The sequence below is a fragment of the Bos indicus x Bos taurus genome, chromosome 1 (assembly GCF_003369695.1).
Source record: "Bos indicus x Bos taurus breed Angus x Brahman F1 hybrid chromosome 1, Bos_hybrid_MaternalHap_v2.0, whole genome shotgun sequence".
NCBI lineage: Eukaryota > Metazoa > Chordata > Mammalia > Artiodactyla > Bovidae > Bos > Bos indicus x Bos taurus.
The window spans coordinates 81,259,962-81,280,959 of NC_040076.1; the positions used below are offsets into that span (position 1 = coordinate 81,259,962).

At 42.2% G+C, this 20,998-nt stretch overlaps 1 protein-coding gene across 5 annotated transcripts in view; it reads left to right on the forward strand.

Moving 5' to 3' along the window:
• IGF2BP2 (insulin like growth factor 2 mRNA binding protein 2) overlaps nucleotides 1–20,998 on the forward strand; it is a 170,182-nt gene that overhangs the window by 135,922 nt on the left and 13,262 nt on the right. For 3 of the 5 annotated variants that reach the window (XM_027538878.1, XM_027538912.1, XM_027538903.1), the window contains exons 7-12: nucleotides 1,176–1,310; nucleotides 5,434–5,556; nucleotides 5,910–6,045; nucleotides 8,409–8,537; nucleotides 19,181–19,249; nucleotides 20,100–20,216. In XM_027538878.1, coding sequence (XP_027394679.1) covers nucleotides 1,176–1,310; nucleotides 5,434–5,556; nucleotides 5,910–6,045; nucleotides 8,409–8,537; nucleotides 19,181–19,249; nucleotides 20,100–20,216 — 709 coding nt within the window. The remainder of the gene's footprint in view (nucleotides 1–1,175; nucleotides 1,311–5,433; nucleotides 5,557–5,909; nucleotides 6,046–8,408; nucleotides 8,538–19,180; nucleotides 19,250–20,099; nucleotides 20,217–20,998) is intronic. The other 2 variants (XM_027538887.1, XM_027538895.1) reach the window with 2 other exon arrangements.

Sequence of the window (20,998 nt, forward strand, 5' to 3'; positions counted from 1 at the left end):
GAAAAATTTAAGCTTTCTGAGCATCAACAGATTCTTCTATACTCTAGGAGTAGTGTGAGAATTAGGACAGTCAGACAGATTGAATGAAATAATTATTGTGAAAGCACTTAAATTACAAAGCACCAAATTACAAGTATTAGTTATTTATATTCCTAATGCATTTTTCTCAGGTTATTGAGGGTTTTATAACCTGAAAGAGGAAAAACTGTTTTCTTCAAAGTGTCTGAGTTATTTCCAAAAAGTGGACAATTATGTGAATCCCAGGGTTTATAATCATAGGAGTGAAGTGATAAGATAGTAGTCAGAGGAAGTACTATTGATGTTTCTTTTGTTTTAAAATCAGTCCCCTTTTATTCCTGTAAGTCTGCTTCCCTGAGAAAGTGATTTTTATTTGTATGTCTTTTTGTTCCAAATATTATTTGAAGTGGCTTTATAAATGTAGCAAGTTTAAATAGAAGTGAAGTTAATTCTCAAAGTGTGTGCCTACTTTTTTAGAAATAGGCCCCAAACTTGGATTTGGACTTCTAACAACCAAAGTAAAAAGGGATACAATTAATTATGTGATTTTGAAAGTTAACAAAAACAAGTAGAGCCACAACTACCCAAAGAAGTCTGATAAAGTCATCAAGCTTTGGAGCCATTAGTTTTAAGAGTCTGGAAGAAGGCAGGCTGCCAGTGGCAAGGAAACCAAAAACTTAGGCAGAGAAAGGGCATGCCTCTGTTTTCTATCCACACTCAGATATATAAAGCTTGCTTGAATTTGGTGTTTAGAGTTGGATTAACATATGGCTTTTAAAAGCTGCAATCAGTTCAGAGACTGGCACTGTGCCAATGTGCAGTATTATCCTGCTCACTTTTAAGATCATTTGAAAGACTACACAAAATACTTCATTTACCAAACTGGCTTCATTACCACATTGGCTTGGTGCCTTTGTCCAATAGCACTCCTGTAAGAAATATTCCTTTCTAAGTGGAGCTGCAAAGAATTCAGGTTTGGCCCAAGACCTTCTGCACTGCTTGCTGCCTTCTTGGAGAATGGCATTGGTTGCAAATGTGCTAATGACACTTATTGTCTGTCTGTGTCCTTGCTGTACATTGGCCAGCGCAACACTTCCTTGGACTAGGGTCCAGTGCCAGATGACGTTGTGCTATGGCTCCTGATTCTTTTCCTGCAGGGTAGACATCCATAGAAAGGAGAACTCTGGGGCTGCAGAGAAGCCCGTCACCATCCATGCCACCCCAGAGGGAACCTCTGAAGCATGCCGCATGATTCTTGAAATCATGCAGAAAGAGGCTGATGAGACCAAACTGTAAGTTTGCATGCAATGCACAGACCGCTCAACAGAAAAGAAGATTAGGTTCTCATTCATTTAACCCAGGAAAGTTTTCAAAGAGCTGTAAATCTATTTCTCAGTTAAAGGGAGCGGGGGAAGGATTAATTTTCAGGTATTTGTTCCATAGAGACTACAATGGGAAATAGATCTTTTATGTTTACAACGTGGCTATTTCTCTACTTGCACGTTTCTCTTGGTGATCCTAATGCTTCCGTCACTCATTGGCAATAATTATTGATGGGAACATAACCGTGTTGTCCAACGTGTGTGCTAATGGAAATGTTCTATATTTGCACTGTTCACTATAATAACCACTAGCCAAATGTTGCTGTTGAGTGCTTGAAATGTGACAAGTGCAGTGGAGGTACTGAATATTTTAACTTGATCCATTCAGATTTAAGTAGTCACGTGTATGGCTAGTGGCCATCATATTGGACGGGGCAGATTCAAAAAGTACATTTGCACCAAAACCATCAAACGGGTTTTGCTCCTAAGCCCCTTGGACTCTTAAGCTTGGATTATGTTTCCTTAAATAGTAGAAACTGGTATCTGAGTGGCTATTTTATTCTTTTTTCTTGTATCTCCTTTGTCCATTTCTTTCACAAAATATTGCTTAGGATTCCTGTTGTACCAATTTGAATGACAAATACAGTTCATAGTAACTTGTATAATTTAGTAATACAAATTTATTAATTTGTATTATAAACAAATTAATGGTAATAGAATAGATAATATAATAAAAAAGGCTCTATGTAAGTCTGGCAAAATCCACTTATAAGCATGGATTGTGGCAGTTTTATAAAGAAGCAGTGAGGGATGAATTGAATATAAAACTAATTTATATTCAAACAGTGTCAAATAATAGTGTTCCAAAACCAAGGAGATGAGAGTAGTTCTTAAAAGAAAAACATTGCAAATTCTTAGGCTTCATGAGGAACTCTAACATTTTACTTACGAATTACTTACTATTTGGGACTTTTGGAATCCCCCAAATGCTGTGACTTAATTTAAAGAAGCCCCTCTCTCATCCAAATTATTGAGAACTTTATAAATGTTACCCTCCTTGGCCCTTTGAATTAGGTGTCATCATCTTACAATATTTTAAAGAATCAAAAAGACTGCTAAATAAATTGGATTTTTAAAGTATTTATGTAGAGCCAAGATAGAGTTTGAATATCTTTGAAATATGTTTTTTTTTTAAATGAGGCACCATGCTGAGCACTGTGCTAGGGGCTTAGGCTACAACTCTGAACAAGGTCCAGTTCCTTTTTCTTTTAATCCAGTGTGAGACATCTGCTAAACAAACAGTTACACCAGTAAGTAATTAAGCACGGCTATGATACGTGCTATAGTGGAAAACAACTGCAGGTAACTGAAGGCCATAATCAAGGCTCTAGAGAGACAGAAAGAGATGTAGGGATTTCAGAGAAAGCTTTCCTATGTAAGTGACATTTCATCTGATCCCTGAGGAAGATGAGTAGGAGGTGGAGGATGGAGAAGAGAGATCCTAAACTTTCCTTTTATTCATTTATGTGCATGTTTGGTCTTGTCTGACTCTCTGCAACCCCATGGACTATAGCCTGCCAGCCTCCTCTCTGTTCATGGATTTTTCCAGCAGGCATACTGGAGTAGGTTGCCATTTCCTCCTCCAGAGGATCTTCCTGACCCAGAGATTGAACCCACGTCTCCTGCATTGCGGCCAGATTCTTTGCCACTTAGCCATTCATTTACCAAATATTCATTGAGTACGTACTATGTGCCAGACACTGTTCTGTGTCTCAGTGAACAAAGCAGACGAAAAATCCTGCCCTCTGTAAGTCACATTCTAACGGAGCTTCTTCAAACATCCCTTTATTTTGAGGCTGTTGTAGTGCATCTGTTAGATGGTTTTGGTCTCAAGTAACAGAAAACGTGGCAAATGGCTTAAGTAATAAGAAACAGTTTTGTTGTCACATAATTAGAAGTCCTTACTCTGTGAGAATGACTGCAGGGTCAGTTGAATCATAGCCTTAAAGGCCCATGACTTTTCTTTCTGTTTTACTTTCTTCAGTGTATCTGATATGCCTTTTCTTTTATCAATTGAGGTGATCATGTGGGTTTTGCCCTTCATTCTGTTAATATAGTATATTATATTAATTTTTGTATGTTGAACCATCTTTTCATTTCAACTTAAAAGACTCCTTTAGCATTTCTGGTAGAACTGGTCTAGGAGTAATGAACTCCTTTGACTTTTGTTTATCTGGAATAGTCTTAATTTTCCTATCATTTTCACAGACAGTTTTGCTAGATACAGTATTCTTGGTTGGTAGTTTTTTCTTTCTGTGCTTTGAGTATGTCATCCCATTCCCTTCTGTCCTGCAGATTTCTGCTTAGAAATCCATCTGTAATCTTAGGAAAACTTTCTTGTATGTTACTAATCACTTTGCTCATGCTGCTTTCAAGATTTTCTCTTTGAGTTTAGACACCTGGGTTATAATGTGTCTCAGTGTGATTCTCTCTTGGTTTATCCCAGCTGGATATTCTTGGAGCTTCTTAAATCTGTGTGTCCATTTCTTTTCTCAGATTTGGCAAGTTTTCTGCCTATTTTCTTTGAATAAGCTCTTTCCCTTGTTTCTTTCTCTATCCTTCTGTGATTCCAATGACATGTTTCTTGATTGATTTGATAGTGTTCCAAAAGCCCATTATCCTGTCTGTACTTTTTTAAAAATTCTGTTTTCTCCCTTCACTTGATGATTTCACATGACTGATATTCAAGTTTTCTGAGTCTGTCTTCTGCCTGATCATATCTGCTTTTGAATCCCTTTAATATTTCAGTTGTATTTTTCAGCTCTATTATTTCTGTTAGGTTGTTTTTGAATAGTTTCTTTTTCTTTGTTGGTATTCTCACTTTGTTCATGCATCACCTTCCTGATTTCATTTAGTTGTTTGTATTCTCATTTAGGTCATTGAGCATCTCTGTGATCATTATTTTAAAGTCTGTCAAGTAGCTCATAGATCTGTATTTCTTTAGGGTCAGTTTCTGGAGTTTTATTTTGATCTTTTGATTAGACCATGTTTCTATTTCTTTCTATGGCTTATAATTTTTTTGCTGGAATTTGGGCATCAGAAAAAGCAATCACCTCTCAGAATCTTTGCATACTGGCTTTATTCAGGGGAAGACCTTCACTAGTCAGCCTGGCTGGAGGTTTTAGGACCTCTCAAACCATTTCTGATTTCTCTCTCCTCCTGGCTTCTGACTGTGGAACTGCAGCTCTAACATACTATACACCTCTGTTTTCAGCAGCTTCCAGACCCGGGCACCAGGCTTGGCAGCTCCCTAAGTTAGGAGAGACAGAAACCTCTCTCTCAGGCAGCCCCCAGGCAAGCCAGAATAGAACGTTGGACTCATTGTCCAGGCCTTTGTTTCTGTCCCGGGGAGGGGCCTTGGTGAGGAGGATTTCCTCCCAGTGTGCCCTTGCTATGTTGTGTAGGGGAAGGAGCAGGAAAGGCATGCCAGATGCCACAAAACTTCTTACTCCTTTTGCTGGAATCCCTTTTCAGTTTTATAAAAGCCTGGGTGGTATAGCTTCTCCCCTGACCTCTAGAGTTCTCAGAGATTTTAGCCTATCTTTTGTTGTCAACTTGGTGTCTCTGTAGGGATAGGAGGGCCTGTTGTTCCTAGTCTACCATCTGACTGATGTCATTATCCCTTGTGCTTTTTTTAAGAGCAAGGAAAACCTTCCTAAAGCCACCCTACAGACCTCTTCTGATACCTCGTTGGTCAGTCTTTCTCATGGACCTATTTCCAACCAGTCACAACAAGGGAGTAAAATTAACATGATTTGGCTTGTGTTCATCAGAATTCATGCACTAGGGTTAGTGGGAAACCCCGCTTCTCCTAAAGCCCGTGGCCACTTGGTAGCTGAGCAGAAACAGCTTCTATTTGTAAGAAATAAGGAGGGTAATAGCTCTTAATCCCATGGACAGAGAAACCTGGCGGGCTGCAGTCTGTGGGGTTGCAAAAGAGTTGGACATGACTTAGCTACTAAACAACAACTATAGCTCTTAAGTCAATCACTGTGTTCAACTTAAATGTCAAATTGTTGCTGGTCTCTTTCAGAGCTGAAGAGATTCCTCTGAAGATCTTGGCCCACAATGGCTTGGTTGGAAGACTGATTGGAAAAGAAGGCAGAAATTTGAAGAAAATTGAACATGAGACAGGGACCAAGATAACAATCTCATCGTAAGCCACTTGTTCCAATTAACTGTGCCCAGTAATGGAGACTGTGAGCATTGTGATATGTCCAGCTCGTTCATCTGCTTTTCCTTATAATGGGAATGTAATCATAAGATAATCATATAATTATCTTCAGCACTGTCAAAACAGATGCATAAGTAGTTCCCACTCAGACCTTCTCTACTGATATCATCTAAGTCACTGCAAAGAGTTGAGATAAGATGGCAGATGTTCTCTGCCACAGTGTGAGGTGAGGGTATCCATCCCTGCCTCTTCCACCAAGACGTGAGTGTGACCCTTCTGGGATTTTATTTTTCCTTTTGAAAAAAGGAAATTTTTCTCTTTTTCCTGGTGGCCAGCTTGCAGGATTTGAGCATATACAACCCTGAAAGAACCATCACTGTGAAGGGCACAGTTGAGGCCTGTGCCAATGCCGAAATAGAGATTATGAAGAAGCTGCGTGAGGCCTTTGAAAATGATATGCTGGCTGTTAATGTAAGTGCTGACTGCTTTCTTCTCCACTGGTTTTCACATATGTTGTCAGGCAGGACCCAAGCCTCTCTAAGAATAATTGTCGTTCGGAAAGTAAAGAAGCACTTTAGGAGTACAGAGTTACACCTTTCTCCTTGGGGGCAAGGGCATTAGAATAATCAGGAGACGAACTAGTAAAATATGCTAAGTACACTCGACAAATAGTGTGAAGTCGTTAAAATCACAGCTTGGAAGATTTTTAAATCAAATTGCTTATGATATATTGTTAATTAAGAAAATATATTAATATAAAAGTGTATGTAACTAAGGTTTTAATTACATAAAATATGAGTCAAAATGACTAGAAGGCTGCATATAAAAATCAAGACAGCTGTTATGTTAGAAAAGTGAGATTTTTTCCCCCCTCTACTTTCCAGTTTTAAAAAAATTTCTGATGTTCACCTCTCACTGATCTGTCCTTTCAGATTGTCCGATAACTGTTGTCATCCACCTCGACTCTAATAATTCTAGCAGACTGATTTGGGTTTGTCCTTCCTGTTATTACTACCTGGTTTCAACTTTATAATGGGGAGACACCATCCTGAAATTCATTCAGAAATCTTAAAAATATTTGTCCTTTTAATCAAAAGCACAAACTCAGCTCAGAGGAGTAAATTTTTTTCATTTTTTTATGATAATGATCTTTTTAACGTACACAAAACAGGAAAGGATACTATGATAAGCTCTCATGCCCTAATCTGGCTTCAGCAGTTATCCGTTCATGGCCTGTTTTGCTTCATTTGAACCTTCATCCACGTCCCCACTCCCACTTGGATGACTTGGAAGAAAATCCCAGACTTTGTAACATTTCACAGAGGACTAAATGTTGAGAAGGGACTAGGTGGGTGAAATGCAGCCCCAGCTCCCTCACTGCAGCACTTGGCATAGGACCTTCTTAGTCAGGTCAGTACTGCCTTCCTGCCTCACCCCAAGTCCCACCTTAGCGGCCCACATGATAATTACATGGGACATGGTGAGCATGGTGAGGAGACAACTGCAGTGTGACCTTCCCTCCCCCCATTTGTGTGTATTTGTCTGTCAAAGTATCATCCACTGATCTCGTTTTCTTCTTTGGGGATCTTGATGTCCTATGATAAACTCTTTCTCTGAACACCCAGAAATGCTGCAAAGGCTCTGGGTGTTCCAAACATCTTCCCCTGAGCATGTGCATCACTTAGGTTCATTCATGTCTGTGCTGAAGTCATGCATTGATAGGTGAATAACAAAATCACTAGATCTCACACATGAATGGGATAAAGGCTAAGATCCTAACTCTCCCGTTCCAGACCTTCTAAAAGAAGGCAAGCTACTGGGTGACCCTAGAGCCACAGATGAGCAAAGAGAAAATGTTAGAGATTTGCTCAGTGGTTGGGGAGGCAGTGGTAGGACCAGGAGGCAGGTTGGTTACAGACCAGGGTGGGAGATACATTATCCCTCTGCCTCTGAAGGGCAGCCTGTGTGAGCATCCCCGTGTTTAAATGTGAAATAAGCAAGCGAGATGATCACAAAACTGTCAGCTAAATGGTAAACAAGCCAAAGTTGTGGACCATTCCAAACATGGATAAGAGTTTACACATGTGGTATCTTAATGAGGGGTCTGATTTTTCCCTGGATAGAGTTAGGAAGAACTATTCAGCCAACATGTTTTAATCATATTCATTCAGCAAATATTTATTGAGTACTTACTATGTACCAGGCACTGAGCTCACAGCACTAAACAAGACAGTTTCTGTCCATGAGGAAATTGTTGTCTGAAAGGCGAAGAGGCAGCTACACAGGCCATTCAAATACTATGTGATGCCTGCTGTTTTAGGGGAACATGAGTGTGTTAGGGCACAGAAAGGGCACCTGAGCTGAGGCCTTTGGGATGAAAGAAGTTTCCTTGAGGAGCGGACACCTAAGGTCAGGTGAAACCTGCACGATGAGTAGGGTGTAGCCAGCCAAGGACGGAGACAAGCAACAGTTCTCGCAAAGCAGACAGTGTATGCGGGGGATCCAGAGGGGAGAGAGGAGCAGGACTGGGCAGGGTGTGAGTGAAGGTTAGCAGGAGAGGCTGGCAAGGTGGCCTGGGCCCCCAGGAAGAGCCTCATTGCTGTGTTAAGATGTGTAGACACTCGAAGCAGCAGAGAAGCTCTGAAAGGAGCGCCACCATCAGGTTGAGGCTTGGAGAGCCCGCCCCGGCAGCAGGGTGAGGAAGAGGTCCACGGGGCCTGAGTGAGCTGAGTAGGAGACGCTGATGCCATCCAGACAAGAGATGGAGGTTGACCCAGGCAAGCTGGGCCTCTCTGGTCTCCTCCCCTCAACTTTTTCTCCATTTTTATTCTCAGCAACAAGCCAATCTGATCCCGGGGTTGAACCTGAGCGCACTTGGCATCTTTTCAACAGGACTTTCCGTGCTGCCTCCACCAGCAGGGCCCCGAGGAGCTCCCCCCGCTCCCCCCTACCACCCTTTCGCTGTAAGTAGCTCAGCTTTCAGGGGTTCGCTCATACTCCTCTAGGCAGCGGCATTTCTCGCTGTGTTGAATCAGAGCCAAAGCTTTCATTTGGAGGCCGTGCTCATAAGGGCTGAATTCAACAGTTCTTAGGACTTCTTCCTAATGGACAGATTAAAACCATCCTCTAAATATGTGCTCTTAAACATAGTATATATCATATCTGGGAAAGAAAGAGACTGCTAGCAAATTCATTAGCTAGAAGCCTGTTCAATGTGAAAAAGGATTTGTTAGCGCAAATAAGAACCTTCATGAGTGTTGTTCACTTACTAAAATATATTTTCGTACCTAGATGACTCATGTATAAAATTCTAACCTGGGTCTACGATTCAAGTACATTATATTTTATTAATAGTTCTTTAAAAGAAAATAGCACACACAGTGTTTATTCCTAGACACTTAGCACAATGCCTGGCATTTAGTAGATTCTCAGTAAGTATTTATTGTTTGAATCATAATTAATAGCAGCAGAAGAAACATGAACGTTATGTGTTTTCTACTTGTCCCCATCCACAAGCATCATTCAAGATCAACATGTTACCAAATTAGGGCTCAGGATACTTGACAGCTTTTTTTTTTTTAATTCATTCCTAATTCTCCACACATACTACTTATTTTTTAAGAAAACTAATTTTCTCCCAATGTTCATATTGTTTAAATGGGAAGAATCAGGTTGGAGAACATTAGCTTAACCACCTCTTTCTTTTGAGAGGTGGTCTCTGGTATCGTAGGCTTCACAGTGTCAGAATTCTGAGTAACTCTTTGGGTTAGCTGTAGAGACAGGGTGAACTTAGTGTGCTGTTTTGCCAAAAAAAATAGGGAAATGAACTGACACCCACATCTTTAGTCACAAGGACATGCACATTCTGTCATGGTGTTTATATACAGCTTCTCTCCATACCATTTCTTTAGAATTATATACATTTTCCTTTAAAGGATAGCGTCCAATATTGAGCTGTGTGTGTGTTTGTCTGTCTGTCTGTCTTAGTGTTAGAGGGAGCTGGGAATATGGCAGGAGGGAACTGGCAGCTGTCACAGTCATGTAGGTACTCTAAGCGGGGAGAACAGCTTTGAGAAGTGTGTGTCCCCATCTTTGCTGAGATGTGAGAATGACTGAGCCCAGGATGGTGAACTGGCCTTAGACATGTGGCATTTCTTGAAAGAAAGATTATAGGTACTGCTCCACCAATGATAACTTTGAAAGTCACGCTACTTTGTCAACCTAAGTAACATAAATGGTGGGAGAAAAAAGATGTAATACAGTATAAAATTCTTCTAAAATTGATCATCTAAAAGAGAACTCAGCAAATGACCGTCTGAGGCCAGATCCAGCCCACCACTTATTTTTGTGTATATATACAGCTATGAATGTTTATTAAACGCATTGTCTGTCTGCTTTTCTGCTGTGATGGCAGAGTTGCGTAGATGTAGTAGAGCCCTGAGATATGCAAAGCCTAAAATATTTATTTGGCTCTGTGCAGAAAAATTTGCAGATCCCTGAACTGAAAAATGAGAACTTTTCATATGATAACAGAATATTTCTAAACTTGAAAATAGGTTTTGCTAGTTGGGAAGCTTCCTTTACATCCTGTACATCTGAGATTTTTTTACTAAAACAGTAGAATAATGATTTTTACAAAAATAGTTTCTGTTCTCTATAAAACAGCTTTTAAATAAAATATTTTCAAGTTAAAAGCCATGTAGTTCTGATCTTGAGCCCTTAGATCAAGATTAGTTTCTAATCTAAAACACACAGTTGCCCCAACTCTGCAACAGTACAGCTCCTGCAGACCTCTCTCTCTGACAGCTACAGAAGACAGGGAGGGCATAGAGGTGGGCATCGCTACCCACCTGTGCAGGGTCTAGGCCCTGAATTGGAGGCTTGAGGGCTTCCCAGGTGGACCCACGCCTCCTGAGAAGGACAGAGGAGGGTGGAGTGGTGGGGAGCCTTCATTCATAAAATATTACTGCTTTCCTGTCACTTAGACATTCAAATTTCAAGGAATTAGGGTATCTCTTGGTTGCTTTTATACGTCACAAACCTCTAGTGCTTTTGCTGTCAACATCCGAGGGTCAGGAGATCTGTGCATCTGTTTATAGGTGGCTCACACATGCATGAATTGGGGTACCAATGCTGGAAGCTTTTTATGTATGCATGTATATATGAAAATTACCATTTTTTCATTTTCTGGTTATAAAAGTAATACATGCATAGTATTTAAGAAGCAAATGGTACAAGTGCAAGTTTTTTCTTAATCTCGAAATAACTAGTGTTTCTATTTATTTGTGTGTGGGTATATATTAAGTATATAGATGATATATATTCCAAATCTTCACTCTACAATGGAAATTCCTGTATATATATCATGATTCTTTTATCCAGTTATTTTCTCAGAATAAATTCCTAGAAATAGAATTGCTGAGCCAAAGAATGTATAAGTATATAAAAATATAAATGTTGATATTTTTATATTTATTAGCATATGAATTTTGATACATAAAGAATGTACTATTATTCCTTCTTATCTGATATGTGACACAGAGGCTTTTTTTTCCTTCTGTACTCTCACTACCAATGTAATTATTCCTTGCAATCTGGTACTTTCTTAACAATAACTTTTTTTATTGGTTTATTTTGGGCTGTGCTGGGTCTTCGTTGCTGTGTGGGCTTCTCGTTGTGGTGACTTCTTTGTTGCAGAGCAGTCTCTGGGGCACACGGGCTTCAGTACTTGGAGCGTGTGGGCTCAGTAGCTGCAGCTTCCAGGCTCCAGAGCTCAGGCTCGATAGTTCTGGCGCATGAGCCTAGTTGCGCAACGACATGTGGGATCTTCTGGATCAGGGACCTAACCTGTGTCTCCTGCATTGGGAGGCAGATTCTTTACCACTGAGCCACCAAGGAAGCCCTGCAGTCTGATCCTTTAAAAGATACTATTATGAGTATCTTTTACTTGTAATAAGCACTTTGGGGCTTACTGGACATTTTTCTCCCTCTCTAATTAATTGTCTTTTTATATCCCTTGCCTATCAATCTGTGGAGAGGCAGTATAGATTCTGGAGTCAAACAACCTGTGTTTGAATCTCTGCACTATATCACTTGTTATTTTTAGCAAACTTGGGCAAGAGACTTAGCCTCTTTGCATTTCCATGTCCTCTGTTTCATGCAGTTGTTGTCAGGGTAATTAAATAAGTAAAAATCCGTACACAGTAATTGCCATATAAATCTTAGTTGCTATTGTCATTTCCCCCCATCTTTTTCTTAATGATTTGTAACAGCTAATTACATATTAAGGCTGTTAACCATTTGTCATGTTGAAAATATCTTTCACTAGCTTGTCATTTCTCTTTGCTTTATTTGTGGTGTCTTGTGCCATAGTAATTTAAAATAGGGTTTTTTTGAACAAGTGAACTACTATATGAAGTAAATAGGAAATGTTTCCCTTTAGCCTTCCTTCTCTTACCCAAATTTTACCCAACTACCACTCCCCAGAAGTATAGTATTGTTATGTTTTAAAATGTTTTATGAGCATATATAGATTTTATTCAAAAGCAAATGGAATCATGCCACATATAGTGAATTACTGTTGTTTTATTTTTCACTTATTATGAGCATCTTTCCATATCTAGAGTTGATTCTCTTTAATGGCTTTTTAATTCCATTGTATGAAATTACTATAATTTTTCTACTGAGCATGCTGTTTTTCAACATTTGGGTTTTCTCTAGGCTTTCTCTGCTACCAATAGTGTCAAAATGAATGTCCTTAAACATAAGAGTGTGAGCAGATCTAGAAGTAAATTCTAAGACTGCAATTATTACATCAAAAGGGAATGCGTTTTTCTTTAAAATTTTCACATTTTCCTTCAACAGAATTAATGCAGAAATTTTAAGAATTAAGATAGTTAGATCAGTGTTGTTTTCTTTTATGGACTTCTGGCCTTTGATGTTATGCTAAGAAAAAGCTGCCTGCTATCTAAGAGTATAGAATATCCTTCCAGGTTTTCTTACGTCATTCTTAGTTGTTGGTTTGGGGGGACTATTGCTTATAATTCATAGGCAGTTTATCTTGACTTGTACGTTGAGCTAGGGATCCAGTGTTATTTTTTTCCCACTGCATCACTCAGTTTGAAATGTCAGCTTTGTTGTATGCCGGACTCCCACTGAATCTTGTTCCTGGGCTCTGTTCTGTTCATCTTTCTGTCTACACTGCAGTTACTATAGTTTTATACTATCTTTGACAGTGTCAACACCAGGGTTATTTTTTTCCTCAAAAGACTGAATTGAAAGGATAGTCAACTTATACTATACTTGGGAAAATTGAGAATATATAGGAATTTTCTGTCCCTTGAAGATTTAATGCAATCCATCCATAAAACCTCTGGGCCTAGCACTTGTGTTTGGAGAAAGATCATTTATACCTTTCCAGTTCTTCCCTGTTCCTGAGCTGGTTTTGTTGATTTATGTTCTCCTGTAAAAGTGTTCATCTCTCTTTTCATACTTAGTGACACAAAGTGGTACAAAGCAATCTATTAGAATGTCTCTTTTCATTCCTAACATCACATACTGTGTTTTCTCTTTCCTTAATCAAAGTTATTAGGGAGTTTTCTTTTAATTTTTTAGTAGTTCAGGGTTCCCTTTTTGTTATCTTACAACAGTTTCCTGTACTTTCCTCTCAGAGAATGTTATTGAAACAGTTCTGGGTTTTGTGGTCTTGCTCATGCATGATCAAATTTTGGAAACCATGGATCTTGGAAAGATATACCTTCTCTAATGGACTAAAAGTTGTGTTGACGACTGTAAAATCAAACTTTAATTGATGACTTGTATCCTCTATATAATTATTTTTTATCTCTATGACATTACATTTTGAGAGCAGTTTACTGTTCTCACTATGATTATGACTTTTTAAAATTCTTTATTTCTAATATTTGTTTAATGTATTTTTATAATTACTCTAGAAATAATCTGGAACTTTAGTCCAAATTATTAAATTTTCTTTCTTAGTACATAATCTCGTAATTCAGAGTTATTTAGAATTAGCTAAATTTTACTGGTCTCTGCTCACTGTAAGTGGTTTCTTGTGTTCCATATCTTCTCATTTCTTGAGTTATTTGTTTTTGTTTCTTTTTCTGGAGTACTTCCTTAAATAACTTTTTTTTCAGGAATAGCACATAAATAGTATAATTTCTAAGCCTTTGTTTATCTGAAAATGCCTTTTTTGCCTTTCACACATGAATGAAAGTTCAACTGGATGGTTAGAGATTCTAGGGTCATAGTTCCTTTAGAACTCTTAAAGCAATACTTGTAGCATTTTGCTTTTCAGATAAGTTGCTACCAGTAAGAAACTTTTTTTTTTTCATTTTCCTGTAAGTTTTTTGCTTTTTGTAGCATTTCACCTTCACCCTGGGAAATCAGAAATGTAAGTCAGCCCTTCAGTCTGACTGTTCAGAAGGTTTTTCACTGGTTCAGGAAACCTTCTGGGTCTGTATTATTAATTTTGGTATGTTTCTCTTCCCTCTGTTTTTGGCTTCTGGAGTTTATACTTTCTGGAGAGAGCAGTCCTTTCCCTCTACTTGCCATGTCTTTCTGAGTCCCTCCTTTTGTTTTGTGTGAGTTAACCTTCTTGTGCACTGACTGCCTTTTCAAGAGTGTCCATGCTTCTATTTACGTGGTTTCCATTGAGTTTTTACTCTGCTCATTTTTAATTTCTAAGATTGATGATCCAGTTCTCTGATTGGCTTTCCTCATAGCAGTCTACTCACATTAAAGCACTGCCCTCTTGAATCTCACTGAGAAATCAAAGCAGACTTTTTAAAAAAGTTCTCCCTCTTTGCTAAATTAATTTACCAAGGTCATGTGCTTGCCTTGCTTAGCTTTGCTTCCCTCTTTCATGCTGCTGGTTCTCTGCATATGTCCAGTGAGTTTTAATTGTTCATTCATGTACTTAAACTCAGCAAAAGGCATATTAGAACCCTTTGGGCAGCCTTATCATAACATACACTGTGGGTCCCACCTATAAACCAGTGAATTTGGAATGTTCCATGTGAGGGCAGCATTGGGTTAAGATCTAGAGACACAGAGTCAGACAGAGGATCTGTGCTCGAATCTTGGCTCCACTTCTTTCTAGCTTACCAACTTCTGGTCCCCATCAGCTCCTGAGGTGGTCCTCTGAGAGCACACAAGGCTGGTAGGAGGCACTGGACAAGCCGGGGTAGCATGTGTGCCTTCTGAACCTTGAACAGCTCTACCCATGACTCTGACCCCTCTGCCTCTGGTAGGAGGCACTGGACAAGCCGGGGTAGCATGTGTGCCTTCTGAACCTTGAACAGCTCTACCCATGACTCTGACCCCTCTGCCTAAGTCCATTCCCTTGCCCCACGTCCATGTCCCTGGTTCCAGGGAGGAGCACCTGCCATCTTTGTAACAGCACTCTGTCATCACACTAAAGCTATTTATATATCTGAAAATATTTTGTATGCCTGACCCTTGCCTTTTTACGACCCTTGCACACTCCTCTCTCTTCCTGCTCCGTGATTTCTTTATGATTCAGAATATCACCTAAATGATGCATCAAATGGTCATACCCAACAGCTTGGAACTAAGGACCCTGTAGTTCTTCTAGGAAAAGCAGACCCAGCTTTAATTTCATTCTAAATGTTCTTGAGTGTGTTTGATATGTTTTTGTTGGTGGTCAGTCACTAAGTCATGTCCAACTCTTTGTGACCCCATGAACTGCAGTACCTCAAGCTTCCCTGTCCTTCACTCTCTCTCGGAATTTGCTAAAACTCATGTCCATTGAATCAGTGATGCCATCCAACCGTCTCATCCTCTGCCACCCGCTTCTTTTGTCTTCAGTCTCTCCCAGCATCAGGGTCTTTTATTTTCCAATGAGTCACGTCTTCACATCCGGTGGCCAAAGTTTGATATCTACCCCACTACTACCCCAGCATGGTCAAGCATAGAAGATGACACTAATTTCCCTCAAACCGAGAATTTGAAATTAACCAGTGGATAATAGTGATGCCCCCACCCTTGTGGCCTCTCTTTTTGGGGGTCACATCTTTCAGGAGCACCTTCAGCATTATCTCTTCCCCCCCCATATCTGAAATTGTAATTCTTCTGAAACATCTAAAGTAAAGTAGCTTCTCCCTCATGAAATAGCTGCTGCTCTGCTAAGTCGCTTCAGTCGTGTCCGACTCTGTGCGACCCCATAGACGGCAGCCCACCAGGCTCCCCCGTCCCTGGGATTCTCCAGGCAAGAACACTGGAGTGGGTTGCCATTTCCTTCTCCAATGCAGGAAAGTGAAAGTGAAGCCGCTCAGTCGTGTCCGACTCTTAGCGACCCCATGGACTGTAGCCTACCAGGCTCCTCCCTTGGGATTTTCCAGGCAGGAGTACTGGAGTGGGTTGCCATTGCCTTCTCCAGTGAAATAGCTGAGGACCTTCAAACTGAGACAGTAAGCTCAACTGCCATTTTAGAGTTAGGGTTCCATACCACCTGTCCCACTCTGGGGCCCCAGTTTGTCAGATGGCTACACCCTGCTTTCCCATTAAAGAGAACATTTATTCAACAGGTTACTTTTTGATCATTAAGCGTAAGCACCTCTTCCATTTGAGGTTGTGGCCTCTCCTGTAAGTGTAAGGGTAGAGGGAATGGGAAGTGTGATAAATGAGTGCTCATTTACCAATAGTAAAGGCCATACGGTCCCCAGTGATGGAGTCTCCATGCCGGTGACCTCATTGAGTGCCACGTGGTGTACTTCAGGGGCATCTCTCGTACGTAGGGTCAAACCCACGTCCAAACCCAGGCCCAGCTCTGCGTGACCTCACACTGCCTGCCTCTCCATCGTATCTCATTCTGTCTCAGTTATTTTTGCCATCCTGGCCTCTCCTGTTTTCCAAACAGGCCAAGCCCTTTCCTAGCTCTGTATCTCAAAGAACTCTCTTTAGAATGTTTCCTATCTAGCGCCTTAAACAGGGCTCCATATCCTCTGTGGGTCCCCACTCATAAGTTACCTCCTCCGAGTCCTCCCAGACCCCTCCAGGTGAAACCACCAGCCCACTGCTTATCTCAGCAGCTACCCCTCCTCGTGTCCTCCTGTTCATTTTTTTCATATACTGTCTGCCCCCCCAGTAGAACCTAAGTTCCATGGTGGCAGTGACCCTTTTCTCTCTTAGTATCTGTGTCCCCAGCACCTAGAACAGTGCTTTTGCTCAAATATCTTATGCATGAATGAATAAACAGTTGAATGAACTCCCACAATAGTATTATAAGCTCTAGATACTTTTTAAATCCTTTTGTGGATGAGGTTCAGAAAAGTTGAGTAAATTATCCCCAGTTGTATACAGCTAGTGATTGAGACTCAAGTCTTCGGGGCCTTCTGACTCCAAAAACCATCATACAGACACAGAAGCTAATGACAGAGCCTCAGCCAGAAGTAGGCTCCTGATTGCTGTGTTCAGGGCTCTTTCTCCACAGTGGTTTTCCAGCTGTAACTCATGAACAAAAAGGGGACTGAGGAATCCGTTCTCTTTAGCCTTTTACAGTTCATTCCCTCCCCAGCCCAAGTGGTAGATCTAAATATGATACCGTATTGTCTTGGGAGTATTTAAACCTAAAACAGAGCTACCCTTGTGGTTTGTTTCTTTTGGGGTCAAATCACAATTCAAAAGAATTATTTCTGCTGAGGGCTGAAGGAAAAACTTTCCAGGTGAGAGGAGGACAGACGCATCCTTTCCCCAAGGATTTGTCTGGGCAGAAAAGCTGCTGGAATTCTCTCCTGACCCTCCATGGCCCAGAACTGGGACCTGCGCTGAGTAGAGTCTGGAGTTGGTGTTCTTCAAGAAAGAGGCAGGACCAAGTAAGCCAAGTATCTTCACTCAACGCTTCCTTTCAAAAGTGGAGTTTGCCAGGAGAACACTGATCTCATAGCCCCCTCTTGTGGCCATGAGGTGTCACTGCAGCCTCTTTCCACGTTATGAAAGTAGAGGCTGGCTTTTACAGCATGGTTGCCAACAAAGGTCCGTCTAGTCAAAGCTATGGTTTTTCCAGTGGTCATGTATGGATGTGAGAGTTGGACTATAAAGAAAGCTGAATCCTGAAGAATTGATGCTTTTGAACTGTGGTGTTGGAGAAGACTCTTGAGTGTCCCTTGGACAGCAAGGAGATCCAACCAGTCCATCCTAAAGGAAATCAGTCCTGAATATTCATTGGAAGGACTGATGCTGAAGCTGAAACTCCAATACTTTCGCCACCTGATGCAAAGAACTGACTCCTTGGAAAAGACCCTGATGCTGGGAAAGATTGAAGGCAGGAGGAGAAGGGGACGACAAAGGATGAGATGGTTGGATGGCTCACCAACACAACGGACATGAGTTTGAGTAAACTCTGGGAGTTGGTGATGGACAGGGAGGCCTGGCGTGCTGCGATTCATGGGGTCACAAAGAGTCGGCCATGACCGAGCGACTGAACTGAACTCCCTTCCTTTGGCAGAGCTTCTGTCTCCTGCAGGTGCTGTGGACACCCCAAACACCCTTGGAGGAAGCTCCCCACCGTGTTCATATCTCTTTTTCCCCTGAGGTCAGAAGTCCACTGCCCAAACTCAAAAAGAGGAATAGCTGCATTTTGATTCCTAAGGCAGTGCTGTGCTCTGGAACAGAGAAGCCAGTTGGATATTCAGGGAACAGAGAACACCAGGAGATCTGTTCAAGGGTCCTCAAATGGAAGTTAGGTCCACTAACTCCAAGCCTCATCGTGTCTGACAACTGCCAGACAGACAGGCTCTTGAGGGTTGGTCCCAGAGCTGTCCATCTCCCTTCCTGTCAGGGCCATGTGTCCACCTTCCTTCCTGTACCAGGCAGGTCAGCATTTATTATACTTGGCCTTATGTGTAAAGCACAGTGAACTAGACTCTGCTGACTCTGCTTAACGTTCTACCCATAAAATATATAAAAGCAGATGCATTCCTGTCTCGCAGGACTATTAGGAGGATTGAGAGAGTTTATGAATAAAGGATCTACCACAATGCCTGGGACACAGGCCTTGAATAAAAAGCAGCTACTTTTAAAATGAATGCTGTTTTCTTAACAACTCTGTTTTTCTACCACATCTGCCTTCCTGTTCCCTGCTTCCCCCTCCCCCAATATATATATATATATATTCATTCATTTTCTCTCCTGTCTTAATTTTGTTTTAACTCCTCTATTCTCCATCACTCCATTCCTTCTAAGATTCTCTGGGAGCTCAGTGATCTGACTTCCCCAGGAACACCTTTGCTTGTTTGGACTAACTCTTGGACTTGGCCTGGCACCCTCTAGGCCTTTAATCCACGGTTCATAATTCCTCAGCAAAGAGAAGCCACTGGCCCTCCCTCTCTGCCTGAGGTTAGGTTAGAAAGTGTGAGTGCATGCTCCCTACCCTGGTGGGTTCCTGGGAAGCCCAGAGCTTGGCTCCGCCAGGGAAAGCAGCAGAGATCTGAGCTGCAGAGGGATGTGCCTTCAGGGCTGCGCAGCGGTGTGCTGGGAGCCAGGGTACGTGTGGGCGTCTTGCCTCCCTGAGTTTGGTGAGCGGCCTCTCGGGCCCCACTGACTGAATGTTTCTCTCCTGCTGCAGACCCACTCCGGATATTTCTCCAGCTTGTACCCCCCTCACCAGTTTGGCCCGTTCCCGCATCATCACTCTGTAAGTGCCCACAGTTTAGTTCCATCCGCCACTCGTCCCTCTCCTGTAGCCAGTGCCACGCAGTCCTTGGCAGACTGACCAGGCATGCTCACGGTGCACATGCTGTGCCCCGCGGTTGCAGGCTGTCCTGGGAGCGACACGTCACAGAGTACCAGCACAGGACGACCCGGCACTTGAGCGCACGGGAGGATGCCCCGTCAGCATCCCGTTTGTGCTCACAGACCCCACAGGTGGCTGGAAGCTGGTGTGGGGAAAGGCGGGGAGGTGATCAGCAGTCCCATTAGGAGGTGAGGCTGGGCTAAAGAACAGTCTCCAAAGTTCTTTAACAAAGTCTAGCAGGTGGGCTGTGTCATTCCCACAGGCCTCCAAGGACAGGGACTGCAAGGGCCCCCAACGCCCTTGCCCATGTCTCTCTAGGTTGTCCTGTGCAGCCCAGTCAGAACAGGTTTAATCAGTCTCATTGTGAACCATCGCCCCTGCAACATCTGCTCCTGCCAAGGATGGGGAGGGCAGCTCTGCATTCCCACCCACAAAGTGCCTCAGGCGCGGTATGCTTATGAGCTGTTGATTCCTTGGAAGAAGACACAGAAGGGATACTCACGTTTGAACTTCACAGAAAGCCTGTGAACAGGCAGCTTGCTGGGACCAGCGAATTCAGAGATGCTCGAAAGAAACTTGCACTCTGGTTGTAGGGTAGTTATTAATAGTACGGCCACTGTTCAGGTTCATCCCTCCAGCTTCCCACCTGCAGTGCCCCAGGCAACAAAGAATCCCATGTTGCACCCCGCCACTGGTCTGGGGAGGCAGCCCACAGGGGAATGATGGCATCTGTCTTGTCTTGTCCTTCCAGTATCCGGAGCAGGAGATTGTCAATCTGTTCATCCCAACCCAGGCCGTGGGGGCCATTATCGGGAAGAAAGGAGCGCACATTAAACAGCTGGCCAGATTCGCTGGGGCCTCCATTAAGGTAAAGCTGCTCTTGAACAGCCGTCTGTGTCCCACCGTCTTCCACCCCCCCCCCTACCACCACCTACTCCATGTCCCTTATTCCTTCTGTCCGTCCTGGGGAACTCTTGCACCATCTGCAGAATCCTGGAACCTGCCTGCAGCACTGTTTCCATATGTACTCATGTTTTCCTCTCTCCTTTTTTTGTTCAACTAACAAATGAATTAGGAAAAAAAAATACTAGTAATACATAAGCCAACCTAGTCTTCCTTGGGCTACCACTGTCCTCCTCTCCTCAAGATGAAGCAGAGGATTCTCCCAATTGAAGGGACTGTGGGCCTGAGGGAAATGATCATTTATACTCAGCAGTTGTCATTGCTTGGCATTGGCACCCCACTCCAGTACTCTTGCCTGGAAAATCCCATGGACGGAGGAGCCTGGAAGGCTGCAGTCCATGGGGTCGTTAAGAGTCAGACACAACTGAGCAACTTCACTTTCACTTTTCACTTTCGTGCATTGGAGAAGGCAATGGCAACCCACTCCAGTGTTCTTGCCTGGAGAATCCCAGGGACGGGGGAGCCTGGTGGGCTGCTGTCTCTGGGGTCGCACAGAGTCGGACACGACGGAGGCCACTTAGCAGCAGCAGCAGTCAGTGCTTTGATGCCTTAGTTAGTCTCCACTTCAGAAACCCCTGAACTTTGAAACAAAACAGTTTGAATGAAAAGCTCTTTGAAAAGCAGTGATGAAACCATAGACAAAAGCTGGTGACAAAGCCTGAGATGCAGCCTGGACACTGAGCAGAG